The sequence below is a fragment of the Stegodyphus dumicola genome, chromosome 11 (genome assembly GCF_044657685.1).
Source record: "Stegodyphus dumicola isolate Sdum_Otavi_A_Nest chromosome 11, ASM4465768v1".
NCBI classification, from domain to species: Eukaryota; Metazoa; Arthropoda; class Arachnida; order Araneae; family Eresidae; genus Stegodyphus; species Stegodyphus dumicola.
In genome coordinates, this window is record NC_140778.1 from 91,727,200 (window position 1) to 91,748,047 (window position 20,848).

The 20,848-nt window shown below is 36.8% G+C and overlaps 1 protein-coding gene across 1 annotated transcript in view; it reads left to right on the plus strand.

The window, feature by feature from the left end:
- Positions 1 to 7,279, plus strand: part of LOC118188556 (membrane metallo-endopeptidase-like 1) — a 79,135-nt gene extending 71,856 nt beyond the window's left edge. The window contains exon 9 of the mRNA XM_085826989.1: positions 7,096 to 7,279. Within this exon, the coding sequence (XP_085683115.1) occupies positions 7,096 to 7,131 (36 nt within the window). The 3' untranslated portion in view covers positions 7,132 to 7,279. The remainder of the gene's footprint in view (positions 1 to 7,095) is intronic.
- The last annotated feature ends 13,569 nt before the right edge of the window (positions 7,280 to 20,848 follow it).

The window sequence follows — 20,848 nt, forward strand, 5'->3', positions numbered from 1 at the left end:
TTTGTGTAATAAAAAATTATGCCAAATGTAGCCTAAGGTTTAAAAATAACTAAATAAAGAAGAAGACGCACTAATGAAGAGTTAACTGACTGTAATGAAATTTCTTATGCGGACACTTCACGATCCAATACGAAAAGGCGTAAAGTTTGACGAATGCTGCATGAATTGCAACTGAACATCCGAAACACGTATAGAAGGGAAGAAGTTCCAAATGCAATGTATGTCTTCCAGTTGGTTTGATTCGATTCTACTCACTTCGATTATGACAATGCTCTGCAAATAGATAAACATATAGCATGAGTATATATCGTTACTTGAAGAGGACCTGCAATCTGGATGATAGAAATAGGGAGGTCAAATCGAAAGATCTTTCAGTGTTTGCGCCGGTCAGCGATAGTGCCATTTAATGAAGACGGTAGGTTGAAATATGTATGGTTGAATAGGTAGGACAGGTGTGGTTGAATATGATAGAACACAACGTCAAAAAGGCAGCGATAGATCTAGAAACATGACAAGACGGGAGATTAGAGTGACCGCCAAGAACGTCTCTTGCAGCACTTAATTCGTCATTATCCACGATCTGACTTGTAACTATGAAATCAGTAGCCGTAAGAATCATTAATAATTCATTCAAAGAAAGAGATCTACAAAATGTTCACGTCAACAAACGCTCTTGCAGAAATTCTGGGCTTGTTTAACCCGGAATCTTATTCACCGAGTATATGCATCTTCAGTCCCAATTCGAACTGAGCCATAATGACCAGTAATGACATCTCTGGAGACGTTCAGGACAGCAGTAAGGAACTTCCCTGAATATTGCCCATCACACTGCCCAGGAACAGGAATTATGATCTGAGTGCCGTTTCATTTGATAATCGAATATCTTAGCTTGTCAACCCAGACACCATTAAAGCACAATGATTCATCCACGATGTTCTTTCGAGGCCCGCTGACTTTATGTTTCAACGGGATAGTCATCAGTCTCAAGCAGCAATCATTTTTACTGATTGTCTTCGCACAATTCTCTTGTCAAACATTCAATTAGACAGATTGATCTTCAGAACTGTTACCACTATCTCTACGTCTGTGGTCTTATAAAAAGACTGCACCGATCATCCCAGAAGGTGGTCAAGCTAACTCGATAATGGAGAGAGAGGCTAGCAAAAAATATCACAAGAGGTGATTCGCCATATTAAAAGCAATTGCAAAGCCTGATAACAGCTTGCATAAGAGCCAGAGCTGGATCAACATATTATTAGTTATTCGCTATTTGTAGATACACCTTCTGAATGAAACATTCAGTTCCTCTTAAATTTTATTTACATTATTTTCTATACGTGTACATCACATCTGCTGAATTTAGTCTCATTTGGATAAGTTCTCCTGATAAACAAAGTTTTGTATTAAGAATATTATGAACGGTTCATGAGCAATGTTTTGCATTTTCCTAATTAACACTCTGAAAGTACTTATTTATTTTTATTTACATTAAATTAGTTAAATCCCATTGAGCTTTTGAAGCAGACTTTTCCTACGTTTATTAGTATCAGGCTGTTAAGGCTATCAAAATAGTGGTAGACAAACGTGATAATACATTAATGTTGTGAAAATTGCAACCCCATGAAGTACCGGGTGGCCATAATTAAACTGACAGTGCTCAAAGTGTTCTGTAGCGCGATCTATTTACGAGAATGACGCCACATTTTGTAGGAAGATTAAACAAGACGGGGGACAAAGGATTCCGCGAAAAAAATTAGTTCCAAAAGTCACCGCTAGGGGAATATTTGGCGCTGTGTAATAGAAAATCGAGTGTTAACAAATGCAAATTAATACGGAATAAAATTACCTTTTATTATGGATATGCCTTATGGAATATGGATATGCCTTACAGTACGGTATGGAAAATCTTACGAAATATTATCAACTTCTATCCGTACAAGATCAGCCATGTACAGGAGTTACTGTACCCTGACCATGATAAGCGATTGACTTTTGCTCTCACCTTTCTTGCCAGAATGGAGGTGGATGATGCTTGGCCGTGATACTTGGCCATGATACTTGACCATGATGGATGATCTTATGGGGAGACGAGGCCCACTTTTACCTGAATGGAACTGTGAATACCCAGAACTGCCGAACTTGGGATGACAAATCACCACATGCAGTCACAGCAATTCCCTTACATTCACCAAAGGTAACTGTTTGGTGTGGGTTCACAGCGGAATTTATCGTAGGTCCGTTCTTCTATGAGAACATTACCCCGACAGGACCGAAAACCTGTTCTGTTACCGGAGAGAAATATCGCCACATGTTGAACAGCTTTGTTATTCCGGCACTTCAGCAAAGACAATGCGTGGGGAAAATCATTTTCATGCAAGATGGAGCCCTTCCACACGTTGCTGTACGGGTGCAACAGATGCTACGACAGAATTTCACAACAGAAAGAGTCATTAGCCGCTACTTTCCAAATGCATGGCCACCTCGGTCGTCTGATCTTACCCCATGCGACTTCTGGCTATGGGGTTACCTTAAGTCCAAGGTCTATCAAGGAGTGGTCCAGGACTTGGCTACGTTGAAGGATAACATATCACGGACTGTACGGGAGATTCCTGCAGACATGTTACTTTCTGCTGTTGTGCATACTGTGCACAGAATGCAATATGTGGTCCAAAACAACGGCAGCCACATTGAACCTCATTTGAATGCAAAATAAAAGGTAATTTCCGTACTGATTTGCATTTGTTAAGACTTTATTTTCTATTACACAGCGCCAAATATTCCCCTAGCGGTGACTTTTGGAACTTTTTTTTCGGAATCTTTCGTCCCCCGTCTTGTTAAATCTTCCTACAAAATGTGGCGTCATTCTCGCAAATAGATCGCGCTACAGAAAACTGTGAGCAAGCACTGTCAGTTTAATTATGACCACCCGTTATTTATGCAAACAGGAAATGTAAACAGGATACATACACGAAATGTAAACTGAGGGAAGACATACAAATGATTAGAATTACAAAGCGACTGCGGATGTGTGGAATGAAAACCGGTCACTTGTTCCATGTATATATAAAGAACTGTAAAATTCTCTCAACCGATTTGTCGTCCTCTGTATGCGGTGAACGTTTAATTAGTAGTGAGTATGCCTCTTCAGCAGCCGAAGGTGCCATACCAACAATTAACGGAGTCCGAACAAGGCCACATCATCGGTATGCGAGAGGATGGACTTTCTTATCGAGCAAATATCCAGGGTAAAACCTCAACAGTGATGTGTGTTTGGAAGAAATGAATAGAATATAACCAAATAAGCCGAAATCCTCGCATTGGGATACGCAATAGCACAACGTCACGGGACCACAGACGCCTCATCCGTATGGCTGTGGTAAATCGTACAGCGGTCCTCTCGTTTGTTAGCAAAATGATAGAGCATGGTTACAGATATTGTGCTAAGTCCACTGCTCATCGCGTCTGCTGCAACATGAACTGTGTGTAAGGGTTCCTCTACGCAAGATTCTCCTGTCGCTTAATCGCAAACGCCTTCGACTGCAATGGTCACGGCAACACAGTGCGTGTACTGTGTCAACAAGCTGCTTTCTCCGAGAAATCTTGCTAAAATCTGGTGTACGATGATGGAATAGTACGCTTCAGACGTTACAGAGGGGAATGTCTGTTCCATAGTATGCTATCCAGCGTCATACCACGGAAACGCCTAGTATCATGGTGTGGGGAGCTATTGGGTATAATTATCGATCCGATTTAATGTAGACAGCGGACAACTGAAACAATAATAGCTACATAAGGGAAGTTGTGGACCAGAGATCCTCGGCATTTTTCGACTCATTCTGGGAGCTATATTTCAGCAGGATAATACCCGTGCACATGTTTTTCATTTCACTTCATCCATGGCTTACATATTCCCAGCGTATGCGGCCCATTCAGCATGTCTGTTCATCTGTCAGTGACTCGCTCGTATAGTTGTTGGGCACACACAAAGACTGAACTTTGGCGTCAGGTCGAAGCCATATGAAATGTCATTCCCTCGTATTACGCACAGAACCTATATGATTCAATGCACGTGTGCATTGAGTCATACATGTGATTCGTGACAATAAAAAGTGAAAGATCCGTCGCTCGTATCTCAGCAAACATTCAGATAATGTTTCCTTTTTCATGTTCGAAAACGCCTGATAATATGTTCTTATTCTTCTAGTATTTTATATCATTTATGCTCTAGATATAGTTGCCATGGAAAATATATTTTATATGCAGGTAAAAATGTGAAACACTTCTCTTTTTCTTCCAATAGATTGACTGGCTTAAATATTTTAATGGAGTACTCAGTGATAAAATCTACGGAAACGAAAGCTTAATTATTAATGATATTGATTACATCAAAAAATTCGCTAGGTCCATCGAGACGGAAGACAAGAGGTAAGAGAAACTTCATATGGGCTTTACGTTAAACCTATAATTGTTACAAAAATCACTTTCTAAAAAATAAGAAGTTAGCGATCTAAAAGAATAAAAGAGACCGATACTTAAACGCGAAGAGATGAGACAGAGGAATTAAACACCAGTGTCATTTTATCTAACAATTTTGGCTAATAATAAATTTTATTAAAAGAATTGAACGTCACTATCATTTTGCCTGTTAATTTATTTGATTTAAAGATAGAAATTTTAAAAGTTTCCATTTTGGTTAGTAATTAATTCAATTAAGAAAGCTAAATTAAAAACAGCTGTCATTTTTATTAAGAAAGTTAAATTAAAAACAGCTGCATTTGTTAATGTATATCTATGACCAATAATCTCAAAAATAAAGATAAATTAGAACTTTTGAGGGCATGATATATATATATTTGTTCCTAATAGAATATCCATGTAATATACCTAAATACACTGGTGTGCAAAAATTAAGGACGAAGTCGAAAAATTAGCATATCAGCTGAACGAAGAGGCAGAGAGTACAGAAAGACCAATCAGGAGGTTAAGTAAGGTGATGTACGGTAGCACATGCGCAGATATGCAGGTAGACGTAATGGGGGAGTGTCTGAGTAGTATAAAGCATGTTGTCGGTGTAAGATCAGTATTTCTGGCAAAGAGATTGCACGCCGTATAGCAGTTAAAATCACACCGAGTTGCTGCTTCAGCGAGAAATGGCGAATAATCAATCTGTTAGACGACATCTGGATGCTTTTACCCGAGGTCGAATCATTGGGAAGTTGGAGGAAGTGTGACAAGTGTGACTGCAGAGTTCGGAATTGCTCACAGCATCGTTTCACGACTTTGGAGACAATTTCAAACTACAGGAACAACTATCCGGGGGTTTAGTAGTGGTCGTCCACGAGGAACCACACCCGCAGATGACCGGTATATTGCCTTACAGGCCAGAAGAAACAGGTGACAGGTGACGGAGGACGAGGACGCCTGGTGTTTAACAGGGGTAAGCAGGCATATGTCCCGCGCCTTCCACTATCCAGATGCAACAACTCCCTGGAGCCGCACAAGGCCGCACCTGGAGCTTATTGATATTCCATTCAGATTAAACATGGCCATACAAGGGCTACATTGAAATTTGATGTACATTTGTGGGTGGGGCAGTCTTGTTTGTACATTAAACAGAGCATAAACACACATGAAATGTGCACATAAATAAATAAATAAATAAATAAATAAATAAAAAGAATACATGAATACTAAAAACACTTATAACATTCAAACACCTAAGACGCTTCAGACACGTAGACACCTAAACACTTAAAGACAAAACAGAAGCAGGCCAGAAGAAACAGGCGGCAGACAGCGGGACAAATCGCTAGACACACGACACAGGCGACTGGACGACCGATATCGCGTTTTACCGTATCCAGAAGACTGCACGGTGGTGGTCTGTTTGCACGACGCCCTGTACGGTGTGTACCTCTAACGCCTGCCCATCGGAGAAGGCGTTCTCTGTGGTGCCGGGAACACCGGAATTGGAGAGACAATGAATGGGGACGAGTACTCTTTACAGATGAGAGCAGATTCAGTCTGAGTAGCGATTGTCATCGCATACTCATCTGGAGAGAGCGGGGAAGCCGCAAACATCCCTCGAACATCATTGAAAGGGACAGGTATGGAGGTGGTGGTGTTCTCGTTTGGGGAGGCATCATGCTTGGTAGTCGTACAGACCTTCACATCTTCGACGCAGGTTCAGTCAACGGGACCCGTTATTGTAACGAGATTCTTCTTCCATATGTGCGTCTTTTTAGAGGCGCTATGGGTCCGGAGTTCCTTTTCATGGACGACAATGCACCATGTCATCGCACAGTAGCTGCCGAACAGCTCTTAGAGAGTGAGGATATTGAACGTATGGATTGGCCGGCACGATCTCCGGATCTCATTCCCATCGAGCATGTATGGGATTTTCTAGACAGACGCTTGGCAGCTCGTACCTTACCACCAGTAACGATTCCGGAGTTTCGATTGGCGCTGCAAGACGAATAGGCAGCAATGCCTCAACAACTCATTGACACCCTCATTCTCAGCATGGGCAGACGGTGTGAAACCTGCCTAGCAGTCAGGGGAAATCATATCCCCTATTAAAGACCGGATGTTTCTTGCTGGGCACCCATCACAGGGATGTTTCGGCCTTCAGTCGCATTGCGCTCCATGCTACTTTTCAATAAAGCTTCTTTTTATCCCTCTGATTTCTCTTTTAGTAAGTTTTGCTTACATTACTCATGTCCTTACGTGTTGGGGATCTTACGGTATTAAGTGTGTTGATTTGGAAAGCTTTTGTACAAAGTTATATTGAAAAAAACCCTCTCGTCCTTAATTTTTGCACACCAGTGTAGTTAGCAGTGAGCCCTAGAATGTCTTTAGTCTGCTTAAGTTCTTCGCTAATATTTACCCCCATTCTTCTTTTTCACTAAACGTGAACTCTTTTTCCTTGAAAGCTTTAAATTAATTTCTCTTCGTAAACACATAGATTTTATTTTTAATATCCCTCAAAATATCATTCAGAAAAAATTCCAATTAAATGTATAAAAAACATGTAAAAAAGCAAAATTCTAATACAATGTCAACAATCTGATAGTTTTCAGTTCCCTTTTATTTCAGGGAAGTGTCCAATTATATGTTTTGGAGAGTCATTGAGGAATCATTGCCTCTATTGTCGAAGGAGTGGAGGACCATTTACCAAAACAACTTGATAGGCACCAACCAGAAGTCCATGAAGACCAGCCTCGCTGGAAACAATGCCTTGATTTCGTTATGGATAACTTTGATATCGCTTTTAATACTTATTATCAGCGACGGTACTTTGAGAGTCACTTTGTTCATGACGTAAGTGGGAAAGTCATTTATTCTCAAATAAAAAAATGCTGTAAAGGGGTATAATCAAATGTTTCCTAATTCCATGCTTACGGAATCCTCCGGAAATTCGGATCTTTTGCTGTTCTTTCTAGAACATTAATAATAAATAAAATTTCAAAATGTGAAACAAAACAGATGAATCTTTTGAAAAATTTTGCATTAAAATCATAAATTTATTGTAATCTAAAATGACATAAATTTGATAAGTATAATATATAAATAATAGGTCTTCGCTTATTTAATAGGTATACGACCCTGAAGTCTTTACCAATCTATATATGTTCTTAGTGGGTATCCTAAAAGTAAAAAATAAATCCAAATGTTGGGGCAAACCTGTGCACTTGAAGTGCTGAATGATATCCAATGTGGCAGTATGTAAAAGTGGCATAATATGGGCAAAAAAGCGTAAAAGCAATTTAGCACATCTGCAGCATGAAAACTTCGGCATAACGTTCTCCTCGTAGGACGCTACAGTCGTAGCACCTAAGTCATTATACGGCCTTTAATTTGACCGTTGATCATAGATATTTGATTCCAGTTACAACAAGCCTCCATGTGATGGCAAATATGTTTTGGACTTTTAAGGTAAAAAACACAGTTTTGTAAAAAATACAAAATGTTAGTTTTTATATGATCCCATTTCCTATTCATTAAGAGTTTATATTTATATTTATTAAGAGTTTATGTTCATTCTAAAAGATAAAATGCAAAATATTTGACTCCAATACGTCAGAAATCAGCCATGAAATTAGATATTCAAACTATTCTAGAACAGAATGCCTTGCTATGTGAAAAGCACTGCAATAAGTGACGTAAGTAGTTTAGCTACTAAAACATACTTATAAAAGTGCGAGGCAACATTTTGGTTTTGAAGGTAAAAATATAGCCACATTTGGGTGAAAAATCAAAGCAAAGGACAAACACATTTTCTGTTTTTAGCTCTAAAGGGAAGTTAGTCCCAAACGGGATATTACAGTCAAAAGTCTTTAATCCGGACGTCCATAATCCGGAATGATCTATACTCCGGACCTCAAACTACAAACTTTCTGTGCATACGTAAACGCATAATGCGTATACGCACGCGCATAATACGTTTACGCATGCGCATAATACGTTTACTCATGCGCGTTTAATGTATAACGGACGGTATAAGCTAAGCTAAAATTATCTATTTCAATTAATGTTGCAGATTGCGTTGTTCCTCAATCTTCTAATTGGATCCGGCTTATTATTTTTTGCAGACAGTTAGAGCAATTTTATAAAAAAAAGCTTGAACTTTCGATTACGTCAAAAAGAATTTCCGATTCTGGAGCTGCCAAAGGATATCTACAAAGCGAAAGCACGTTTCGATGTCCATCAAACAAAAAGTGGAGTTGCTGCGAAAAATGGATAAAGGCTCTAACCAAATATATGCAAGTTTCTGACAATGATACGTAAAATAATACGTAAAACAATGATACGTAGGGCCATCCAGTTTTGAATAACGTAGTACTCCACCCGTACTTCGTCACCTGGAAGTCCGAATTTTGAATTTCAAATTTTATATTTAATATTTTGTAATTTTTTAATAAGAAACCCAACGATCTAAAAGCGAGCAGTGGCAGTACTGTAAGGAATAAATGATTTTTTCCAGAGTGCAAAACTGCCTATCGGGAATTCTAAAGTTTTTAAATATTTTTAATAAATTAAAGTTTTTAAATATATAGCTGTTTTTAAATATTTTGTTATTTTGCTGTTGAATCGAATTTTAGGTGCCGTAGCGCCAAGAATGCGATATTTATCAAACAAAGTAAATATTCGAAACATTGATAATAAAAAGACAAAAAAGAAGGTTTTTATTAAGCATCTTGGAAAGAAAAATGAAAGTTAATAAGATAAACTAACAAAGAGTAATAAGAATAATAAGAAACTTTAAAAAAAAAAAAAGAAAAGAAAGAAAAACAGAAAAGTGTATGGCAGCACTTAAGGTTGCATTGAAAATTCTAAAAGTACACTTTAAAATTCTTGTAATTTTGCTGTTAAATTGTATATGGGCAAGTTTGACGAAAATGATGCCTAATAATAGAACTAAAAAGACAAAAAGGGTTAGTAGGGGCAAGAGTAACAGCAGAGTGATAGATTGGGAGTTCAGCGAGAGCATAAAAATCTTTAACTAATCATTTTGGGCGACATTAAAATCTGACAATACATTTCTAAGAAGGGTTATTGGATGGTCTTTAATATTACGTATCAAACTGCACAGGATATCATTAGCTGAACTCTTTGAATCAACCAATGTAGCTCTATGGTTGTCGTCGCCCCTGATGTTCCAACTGTGTATTCTTTAGGATTCTTTTATGGGATGCTTTCCATTTTGTTCACTTTTAGAAAAAAACCAACAATACTAAGATATTTTTGGAAATGTTTCAGTCTGCTCTGAACTGAAAAATCAATCTTTAAAAACTGCACTGAAATTAATGTCTGTCGATCTGTACAGATGGAGCGAAAAAAATGCTGAGGATAAAATTTGAACCTTAAAATCTTGAGCAAAATAGTCCTCCACGTAAATGAATTTTTTCTACAACACATCAAATCATACTGATTTGAAAATATAAAATTTTCATTGATGGATCAAGCTTTCTTGGATCAAGTTACCAAGATTACACATTTTGTCAAAATCTTTTTTCATACTGCTCAGCAGCTTTTAAGAGAAAATGTGATTGTGAGATTAGTGGAGTTAGCAGATGAACTCGAATTTTATTTACTTCCTTGTACGAAGTAAAAAGGAAATTCTGGGATGGCAAAAAATTTCGTGTATGAATGAATACATCAACAGTATGAATGAATTCCTCTTGTGTATAGTATCAAGAGTATAAATGAATTCCTCTTTTGTATAGTATCAAGAGTATAAATGAATTCCTCTTGCATTTCCTCTTGTGTATTCCTCTATATGAATGAATTCCTCTTGAATTTTTTCAAAAGGCTTGGTTTATTTGATTACGGCAAATAAACCAAACCTGTTGGGCCAAAGCTGGAGGGCTATCTGCCACGTATTTCAAAAGAAAGATTCATTTTGACTATTTTTGAAACCATTTGGATGATTTTTCTTTTGCGAGACGTTTATGTTAGTTACTAACTTTTGCGTGACATCATTCACTTTATTTGATTACGGCAAAACCTCGAGGGCTATCCGCCACGTATTTCAAGAGAAGATTCATTTTGACCATTTCCGAAACAATTCGGATGATTTTTCTTTTGCGTGATGTCTTATACGTACGACAGAATAAGGACTCTTTATTCCAAAACAAATTGTAAAATGGATTCAAAAGGTATTCTTTGTAACGTCTGTACTTACGTACGCATGTATGTATATATATATCTCGCATAACCCCAAAACTATTAGCAATAACTAAATATGATATAATTATAAAAAAGTAACTTTCACAATAAAAAAGAAAATATTTTGGGATTTCAAAATATCCACCATTATTACAGTAAAATTTGATTGAATATAATTTTTTAAAAATTTCGGTATTTATTCTTGGAGATTCGTAAAATTAAATGCTGTGAGATATTTCGCATTGTGATGATATAGTAGTGTTCTAAATAGGTTGCTTAGGTTGTTGTTGAGTTGCTGTAGTGTATTGCCTTGAATGGTTGTATTTTGTATTTAGCACTGTTGATAGAGGTTGTTTAGTTGTAATTGAATTTGTCATTGGAACTATTGCTGTAGTGTATCATTTCGTATTGTTGTCATAGATTTGTCTTGGATCCTCCTTGAAATTGATCCTGGATATTGTCTTGGGTCCTCCTTGAAAGCTATGATCGCACGTCACGTTTTGCGAACTTGTCCGATTGGATTGTCTTGCTCCTTTTGGTACTTCTCCTCTTCCCCTTTTCTCCGTTTTCTCATCTGAGATTTTCTCCACGTCCGGATTTCTTTATGTCAAGTGCCCTTGGGATTTAATTCTGGAACCGGCGACATTGCTCTTCGCAATAGCTCGGTCAATTATAGAGTCTAAGTTTCGCTATTGATTTTATGTAAAACTCGCTTTTTCGCAACAATTTGAAAACAAATCGCATTTAAAAAATTGGCTTTACGAACAAACTTATGGTAATGCATCTTTCTAAACTTTTTCCATTTAAAGACCCAGGTGGTTTATTAACATTTATATTTCAGTAAATTCCTAGCATTAAAACCTTTTGACTAATACATAAAATGCTCCTGTATGCTGACTTTGTACGAATATGTCGTTACGTCTGACATGAAATTTAACATATATATATATATTTGCATATTTATTAATTTTAAGAGAGCAATGTGTTAACAATAGTCCAAAGTAGTTTATTTTGAATGAAGGTTCCATGAAAGTGTGAATTTCGTTAAACTGGCTGATTTAAATTTTAAAATATTTTCACGAATCATGAAAACACGGTATTTGTGCAATTTTAGGAAGGAAAATTTAACAGAACACTTCAAAAGGTGCATAATTATAAAATGTGATAATTTTGTAGCATTTGGGATTGTAACTCTGTGTAATTTCTTTATATCCCATATCTGTAAACAAGTATTTTAAGCAACCTTTATTACAAATGAAATTTCTACTTGACGGTGGAATGGCCCATGGCGAATCACCTGCCAACGAATTGTCGGTTAAAGGGCCATCGCGGAAATACATAAAGGCCCAACACTGAAAACTGGGAAATTAACAGGAAGGGCTATTCAATCTTTTAGACATTTTAAGGGTGTTAATTTTTATGAAGAAGGAGAATTCTTCCATGAACGGTCATCATTTGTTTGAAAGCTCCAGGTCCGAGAAAATTCTTTATGAAAGATTTTGTAAATACTCCGTTTTTACAATATACAGAAACGAACGGAAAATCGCAGCTACCAGCATGAAACCCAACGGTTACGAATGGTGAAAAACTGGGTGTCCGCCGAAACCATCGCTGACGAAACCGTCTCGGAGAAAGCAACGCAAGGCGAAAACATCGTGGGAGAAAAGAAAGCAAAGAGAAACATCGCAATTCTAAAACATCCTGATACAAAATATCGTGGTCGAAAATAAAGCAGTTTAAAAACTTCGCAGTTTAAAAACATCGTCGTCGAAAATATCTTGGTAAAAAATAAAGTACCTACAAATCATCGCATGACGATAACATCGCCCACATGTGTTTTTCAGTGCAAGTAAATGCATTTTCGGATAACGAGTTGGGAGCGCAAGAAGGAAACGGGGATATTTTTACTTCTATATTTTCATATTTTTAAAAAAACTAATAACTTTTTGCTGAAAAAGTAAGAAGCTGAAAAGGTAACTTAAGCATTTAAAAACCGAAAATGAAAAGAAAATTAATGCAACTTACAGCACGTAATTTTAAATTTACATAGTTAATTACAGATTTTATAATTTTTTATAAAGTTTTACTAATAATTTTTCATGAAAAATACAGTCTAAAAATGTTTAGAAAAAAGGAGATAAATAACTGCATCTGGTTATGGAGGTGTTAGGTATTTTTTGGAAGCAGGAAAAATGAAAAATATGCAACGCCTTTGCCCGGAATCGAACCGCGGACATCTCAATTACGCGCTCAGACCACTAAACCACAAAGGCATGCTAAGACGGCTGGAGAAATACCTTATATACTCCCTTTTAAAGGACGACTGGGGATTTTAGGGGACCCAATCGCCAAATCCTGGTTGAGGAGAATAATCATCCAACACCCTTTTAGTTCAGGCGCCACTATAGAGACATTAGGTATTTTTGGAAGCCAGCAAGATGAAAAATTAGCAAAGCCTTTTCCGGCAATCGAACCGCGGACCTCTCAATTACGCGCTAAGCGTGCAGATCACTACACCCCGAAGGTTCACAAAGAAGGCGGGAGAAATACCATATAAGATTGCTCTACACAAATTGCTTAGTTAATTATCAAAATATTTTCTTTCACATTTATTAACCTGTTATTGTTTTAGTGAAAATTAAATCTTTTTTTGTGTCCGTTTATTCTTAAAATGTCGTTAACATTTTCACCTTCATTCCTTCTTGCGCTACCAAATCATTATGTGAAAATGCATTTACAACTTTTAAAACCTGAAAAACGCATGCGTGCGATGTTGTCGTCTTGCGATAATTTGTAGGTACAGTCAACAGTCGTTAATCCGGACGCCCATAATCCGGAATTATCTATAATCCGGACCTCAATGCTACAAACTTTCTGCGCATGCGTCAACGCATAATGCCTTCACGCATGCGCATATGCGTGTACGCACGCGCATAATGCGTTTGCGCATGCGCGTTTAATGTATAACGGACGGTATAAGCTAAGCTAAAATTATCTATTTCAGTTAATGTTACAGACTGCGTTCTTCCTTAATCTTCTAATTGGATACAGCTTATTATTTTTTGCAGACTGTTAGAGCAATTTTATAAAAGTAAGCTTGAACTTTCGCTTATGTCAAAAAGAATTTCCGATTCTGGAGCTGCCAAAGGATCTACAAAGCGAAAGCATGCTCCGATGTCCATCAAACAAAAAGTGGAATTGCTGCAAACAATGGATAAAGCCATATCCTTTGATTCTCTAATCATTCCGAAATATGTTTATCAATTTCACACTGATCTGCGGGGAGGGGGGAGACGACGCTGCGCGCAATGAGCTGGAAGTTGATCTGTCAGCACTATCCTTATCTTCAGGGCAGATGTTTTTATTTTATTCGGCTTATAATTCCTTACTAAATGTAGTATTTCATCTCTATGTACTCCGTCTTTGCTATGATTTAAATCAAATTACTATCATTATAAATATCACGAATACACATCAAATAGTTTTCTGGTTGCAATTTTCTAATTTCGACTATGCGCAATGTATGCTTTACGCATGCGCGCGTTGAAAGAAATGTTTAATAAAGTAAACAAATAAATATTAAGCTTTATTTTTTGTAAATTTTGATACCCTTTAGATCATAATTGTTCTTTATTTCATAAATTACGGTTTCATATTTTTAATTTTATAATTTCTGCATGCCATCTTACCAGATTTAAACTGATGATCTATAATCCGGAAAAATCGATAATCCAGAATCGTCCTTTTATTTTCCTGTTGAGGATTTAGTTTATGAATGTAAAAAGCTGCATTTATTCAAATTTTGGTACTTATAAACATTTTCTATGCTTTTCTTGTTTAATTTATAAAATACGTTAAATTGTTTAATTTATAAAATACTTGAGTCGAGGAAAGGAAGGGGGTTGATCATTTAGCTATGGTTAAAGGGATGCATGAAGCAAAATGTTGAAAACCACTGTTCTAGAAAATTATGGGAAAACATATTGATTCAATGCTAAAAATATAGGGAGCATTTTTTTACTGATCGCAGACAATTAGCCGAGAACCAGCTACCCAACGGGACATTTAATCGACACCAGTTAACCGACTAGACATTTAGCCGACAGGGACACTTAACTGACATGGACACTTAGCCGACAGGAAACTTAGCCAACATGATATTAAGCCGACAATGAGTCTTGCTCTTGCCAATACTTTTAGATTTCTAGTACTTTCACATTTCATTACTGTAAAAAAACGACACATCACACTACGTTCATTCTCGTATTTAAAAAAAAAAAAAAGTCTTCGTTTCGCTCCTCCCACTAATGAAATTTCCTTTCCCTTTCAAAAAGTAGAGTGATTCGCCCTACTCCTCGCCACACTGGAACTACTTTTTTTTTTTTTTTACCTAAAATGCCATTTACAGGTTAGGCATCGCATAATTATTAATCTGGGGTAGGGCACCGGCACGGGAATTCGTACCTCGTGGCCTGCGGCCACCTAACAGAGGTAGGTTTGGTTTATGTAATTACGCAAAACCTCGAGGGCTATCTGCCTAAGGGGAGGGATGGCTTCGTAGAGGACTTTCTAAAGGAACTGGCTCGTATACACATTACACATGGGGAAAATCACGAAAACGCCTATGCAGCCAGCCCGTTCGCGGGATTCGAACCTCGGACCGAACTACCAGTGTTCAGCGTCTTTACCACTCGGCCGCTGGTGGGCCAGGACGTTCTAAGGAAAACTGGCTCGTATACATGTTACCCATGGGGAAAACCACGAAACACTCATGCAGCCAGTCGGTTCGCGGTATTCGAAATTCGGACCGAACTGCCAGTGTTCAGTAATTTTACCGCTCGGACGCTGCTGGGCCTAACAGATATAGAGTGACCGTTTTACTTAATCTATAACTAGTCTCTTCCAATAAAAATTGCCTTTTTAGGCTAGAACTTTATAAATGCATTCAGGAAAATGGGCACCAAAAATTTCCCTATTGCCATGTAGCTAAAACAAAAACGAGAAAAAGAAGGAATGAAAGAGGGGAAAAAAATGAAAATTAATGAGAAGTGAAATGAAAATTTAGTTGATCTTAGGATTATGGTAACTTGGCAACTTTTTGGTGAAAATTTGGCGACCAACCTTGCTACAGCAACCTGCTAGTTTTGTTTTGGACGCCATTTTGTTTTCACGAAGTAAAGGCATGTTTTTTTGTTTTTTTTTTTACTTAACTTTTTTTCCAACAATCTGCTAGCCGAATTACGCTTATGCTAGAACTTTTATGGAACAAAAGTGCTTAATCATTACGAAGATTAGGTGCGAAATTGGGAGAAAGTGCAGAATCGTCCACTGCTTGCTGCGTTTTTAAGAATTGCACATACACGGTATCCATGTACACTTCGACCTATTTTCACTTAAAAAAACATCCCAGAATTGCACAAAAATGGCATTGCGCACACTCTTGACTTTATCCATGTACACTGCTAAAGTCCTAGCTAGTAACCTTTATCGCCTTACCAAAATGTCACCAAACTACCTGTTACCATATTCCAAAGATTAGCCGAAATTTATACATTTTTAACAGATATTGAGAATGTTACGTTTTATAAGAAAAACATGAAACAATATAATATATTATATTGAAAATTACACATCGCGACTTTCAAAACAGAGTACATAATATTATAGTACATACATGACTGATCTAGTTAAATCTAGCATCGACAGATGGAACCATATTACGATGACTTTTCACAATGTCTCGCTTTGCTCCGCCTTACTTGGTGCCCCTCCTTCTGCAGAATCTCCGTTTCTCTTCGGAGATTTTCCCACGTGCAGAATTTCATATCAGCAACGTTTTCAATATATGAAGAGTGAAAATATAGTTTTTGCAGAAATGTATTTAGTTATGAATGAAATAAAACCTTAAAAAACATTCTACTTCTAAATTAAACATAATGCACCAGTTTAGTGCTATAAACATTAACCTTAGTATTTTCAGAGAGAGGCGTGGTCAATAAAATGTTACAGAAATTCTAATCTCAAGTATGGTTGCCCTGTTCCACGTTATGCCGCGATTAGCACGTAGAATTACGTGCTGTGTTCCGGAAGTCATAATGTAGTTGCTTACGATGGTGTTGGTGTATTTAATTATGGCAAAGCACACGAGGGCTATCTGCCTAAGGGGGGGATGCCTTTCGTGGAGGACTTTCTAAGGGAAACTGGCTCGTATACACGTTACACATGGGGAAAACCACGAAAACGCCCATGCAGCCCGTTCGCGGCATTCGAACCTCGGACCGAACTACCAGTGTTCAGCGACTTTACCGCTCAGCCGCTGGTGGGCAGTTGCTTACGAGGAGCGCTGAAAGTAAAGAAATGCATGAGCTGGGCGTTGCTGGATAGCTAAAGTGTAGAAGGGGCTGTGACCAACGCCACGTGAGCACGAGATGACATCTGAATGGTGCAGTTCATTATGTGTATGATGGCATGAACAACCCATTATAGAGGTCAGAAATTTATACCTTTGCTTGTCTTAAAAATTCACTTTTCTTTAATTGTTTCTGATAAGAAAATAATATATATTTCGAAACTAACCCTTCACGACCATATGTTTCTATAAAAAGTATAATTCAAGAATAACAGTAATGTTTACTGTATTATTCAGATTTTTCATGGCAGGGAAAGGAAATTTCATTAGTGGGAGGAGCGAAACGATTTTGTAAGGGAAAGAATATAACCTGATGTATTGTGTAAGATAGTAATGAAACGTAAAGGTATTAGAAATTTTAAAGCATTTGGAAGAGCGACATTGGAAAATTAATATCATTAAGTAAACAAGAAAAATTATTAATGATGTGAAAGTGTTCAGTTCATTAAATGAAGAAGCTTTACGGATAATTTTTGAAGATCCCATATTAAAATGTAATTGAGCGACAGGCGTACTTAGCTAAAAAATTATTTTCTCCTTTCGAAATTTAATTCATATTCCCTGTCGAGAAAGTGCAGAGCTTTTTCAATTTGGCCAATATACACCAAACAGCAAGATACATATCAAACATTGCTAAATTATCCCAATGATTAAAAGCACATATGAGATCTTTAAGAATCTAAAAATGAATTTTACTGATAGGTGAAAAAATAACTTAAATATTGAACTTATGGATAAGTCGAGAAATTTTGTAATTCATAGCAAGTTTAAATAATTATTGGGTACGTGTTAACTAAACTTCACTGTCGGCTTAGTATCCTGTTCACTAAATGTCTTGACAGTTAAAGAGTCCCGTAGCTAAATGCCCTGACGGCTAAATCTCTGTGTCGGCCAAATGTCCTGTCGGCTGTCCTTGTCAGCTAAATGACCTGTCGGCTAAGAGTCCATGTGGGCTAAATGTCCTGTCGGTTAAGTGTCCTGTCGGCTAAGTGTCAGAGACCCTTTTTTCACATCAACCAGATATCGAAGTTTACCGATATTTTCCGTCTGAATTACATCAATCAGCGTAGTAATACGGTAGGTAATGTAAGTGATAACGCGATTTTCTTTAAAATCTTAATCTTAAGAACTTTCCTATTCTTAAATTCCTACTATTAGCTCACACTCTACCTATATCTTGTTCAAATTTTCAGTCATTAACAAAATACTTTTTGTTCATCCACTGAAGTACAAATATATATATATAAATATTTTAACTTCTAGTGGATGACACTTGATGTTAATACACTTTATTAAAGTCAATTCCTACTTATTTATTCCTATTTATCGGAACTAAAGGTATTCTGCTTTTATTATATATATTATAAGACTTACAAATAGTGATCGTTTATTAGGAATTATCACGTACTGTAAAAATCAATTTTATTATAACCTATAAATAATAGCACATGACTGTGATAAATGGGATTGTAATATTCAACAAAAATAAGTGGCATTAGTAAGACAAGGCTTCTAAAGAATTTTAAAGTGTAGATTATGTACATCATGCAGTAATTTATCTAGGACGAATACTCTTCGCAGTAGGTCAAGTATATGTCGCTTTGAGTCGTTTGAAATTATTAGATGGAATATTAATTGAAGAACTGGACTGCTCGAAACTCACTGAAAAGGTTCCTTGCAATAATGAAGCATTACAAGAGATGGATAGAATGAGAAATTATAGACCATCATCAGCTTCATAAATTAGAAATGAAAAAAAATTTTAATAAAATATAACTAAAATAAAATTTTTCTTTGTTAACCTAAGTAGGAATTAACTTTAATTTTTTCTGTTTATATTACTTGTTTTCAGATAAAATATATGTTTGATTATATACAATACATTGTGAGAAGAGACCTAATGAAGAACACGTGGAAAGACCTTGCAAGTGAAAAAATGGCCAGAGAAAAGGTTTGGTATATTTTCTTTTTTTCTCCTTTATATTATTTGTAACTACAAATGCCATAAAATTAATTAATATTTTCATCAAAATAGACAGATTCCTTATATGATAAGCTACTGATAACATACAATGTAGTTTATCTAGCTTCGTAGTAGTTCAATGTAGTTCAGATTATAGCCAAAATACAACTCAATAAGCCCAAATATTTACATGGCTTTACAATATTATTAATTGGAAATCTTAAAACTGTTTTATTAACACGCGAATCTTTTGAGTTTTATCATTCGATGAGTCTTTCGTCAGTGTCCTTCAAGGTCTGACGATCAGTTACGCTTAGAAGATACTTTTGGCTCAATTCTCATATTCGCTTTTAATAAATATAAATTCCAGGGAGTAGACAGTTGTAATATTATCCCTACATTTTGAACGAAACAAAATTATACTCACAATGTTCGTCGTATTTAGAGCTTTTCTGCACTGCTTTTGTTTTCAGAATCCGTTAAGTAATTTAATTTTAAAGTTCTGATAGATTCAGAGGAAAATAAAAAAAAAGGAACTATAAGAAAAGCCCACGAATAGTGCTGCTTTTGTCTATGTATTTCATGACAGAATGGTTGCTAGAGCCTCAAGGAGGTTGGACTTCTACTTTCACCACCGTTTTGAGGGAAAGAATCCAGGGAGGGGGGTCTCCGAGGTTTTCTCACTCCTCTTCCCTACCACCAAACCACAAAGGGACTTTCGGCTGGCCATATATTTAGAGTGCCCCATGTCTCATAGACACTATACGTCAAATAGTAATTCCAAATTATCACCACAGAGCTAAACTCTATACGTTTACAAACATCCAATGACTTCTCCAGGGTTCGAACCCGGCCCCTTCGGTACCTCAGTAGACTCCTCTAACCACTATACCGTCTGGGCTGCCCCACGAATAATAGAATTTTACTACTGATCAGCTGATATAGCTCTGATATATCACCAATTAAGGATACCAGCAACCATGAATTTGAAGGAACACATTATTGCTAAAAATAGTTCGTTTGGAACTTTGTGGCTATACTGGCTTTCAGCAAGAAATTTTATCCTGCTCTTGCCAGTTCCTTATGTAATCCCCTATGGGGCCTGGCAGCGAGTAATCCTGAAGGAATGTAGAACTTTTGGCGGTGTAAATAGTTCACATGCACTCATTTTATTATTATTGTTTTACATTTCACAATTTTGCCGATTAACTAATATTATGATATTGAGATTTATATTTTTCATTGTTTTGTATATATTTCTAATATCTGCATAGGCGCTGTACTATATTTATCAACTGATTTTTTTACAGCCTGTGGTTTTACACATGAACACGAGTTATTCATATGAGTAACACATTTAACTGTTTTACATTGTTAAGATAAAAAGGTACCTTTTTCTTTTCATTGAGTATTAATTTTGTTTTCAGGAAATTGTTTTCGCTTACACAATTAATCATATATTATTGTACATAAAATTGGGAATTTTTTAATAAGCAGTCATAATATGACAGTCCAATGCTGCACAGACACTGTACGCACTGCATCCCGGAGAATGGCTTTGAATCCATTCTCCGGGATTTAAAGCCGCCGAGCTCTTCGGCACGGTAGTCAGCATCATTAGCCATTATCCTGGTTGAGAGGCCAATATATCTGCAAAGCGACAATAGATCTGAAGCAGCGACAGAATACTATATATACCAGGGGTGGCCAAAGAGCGGCTCGCGAATCTGATACGGCTCCCGCAGGCAATTTGTGCGGCTCATGCATATAGAATATATTATGTATGAAATATGGTAAACTAAAACTAT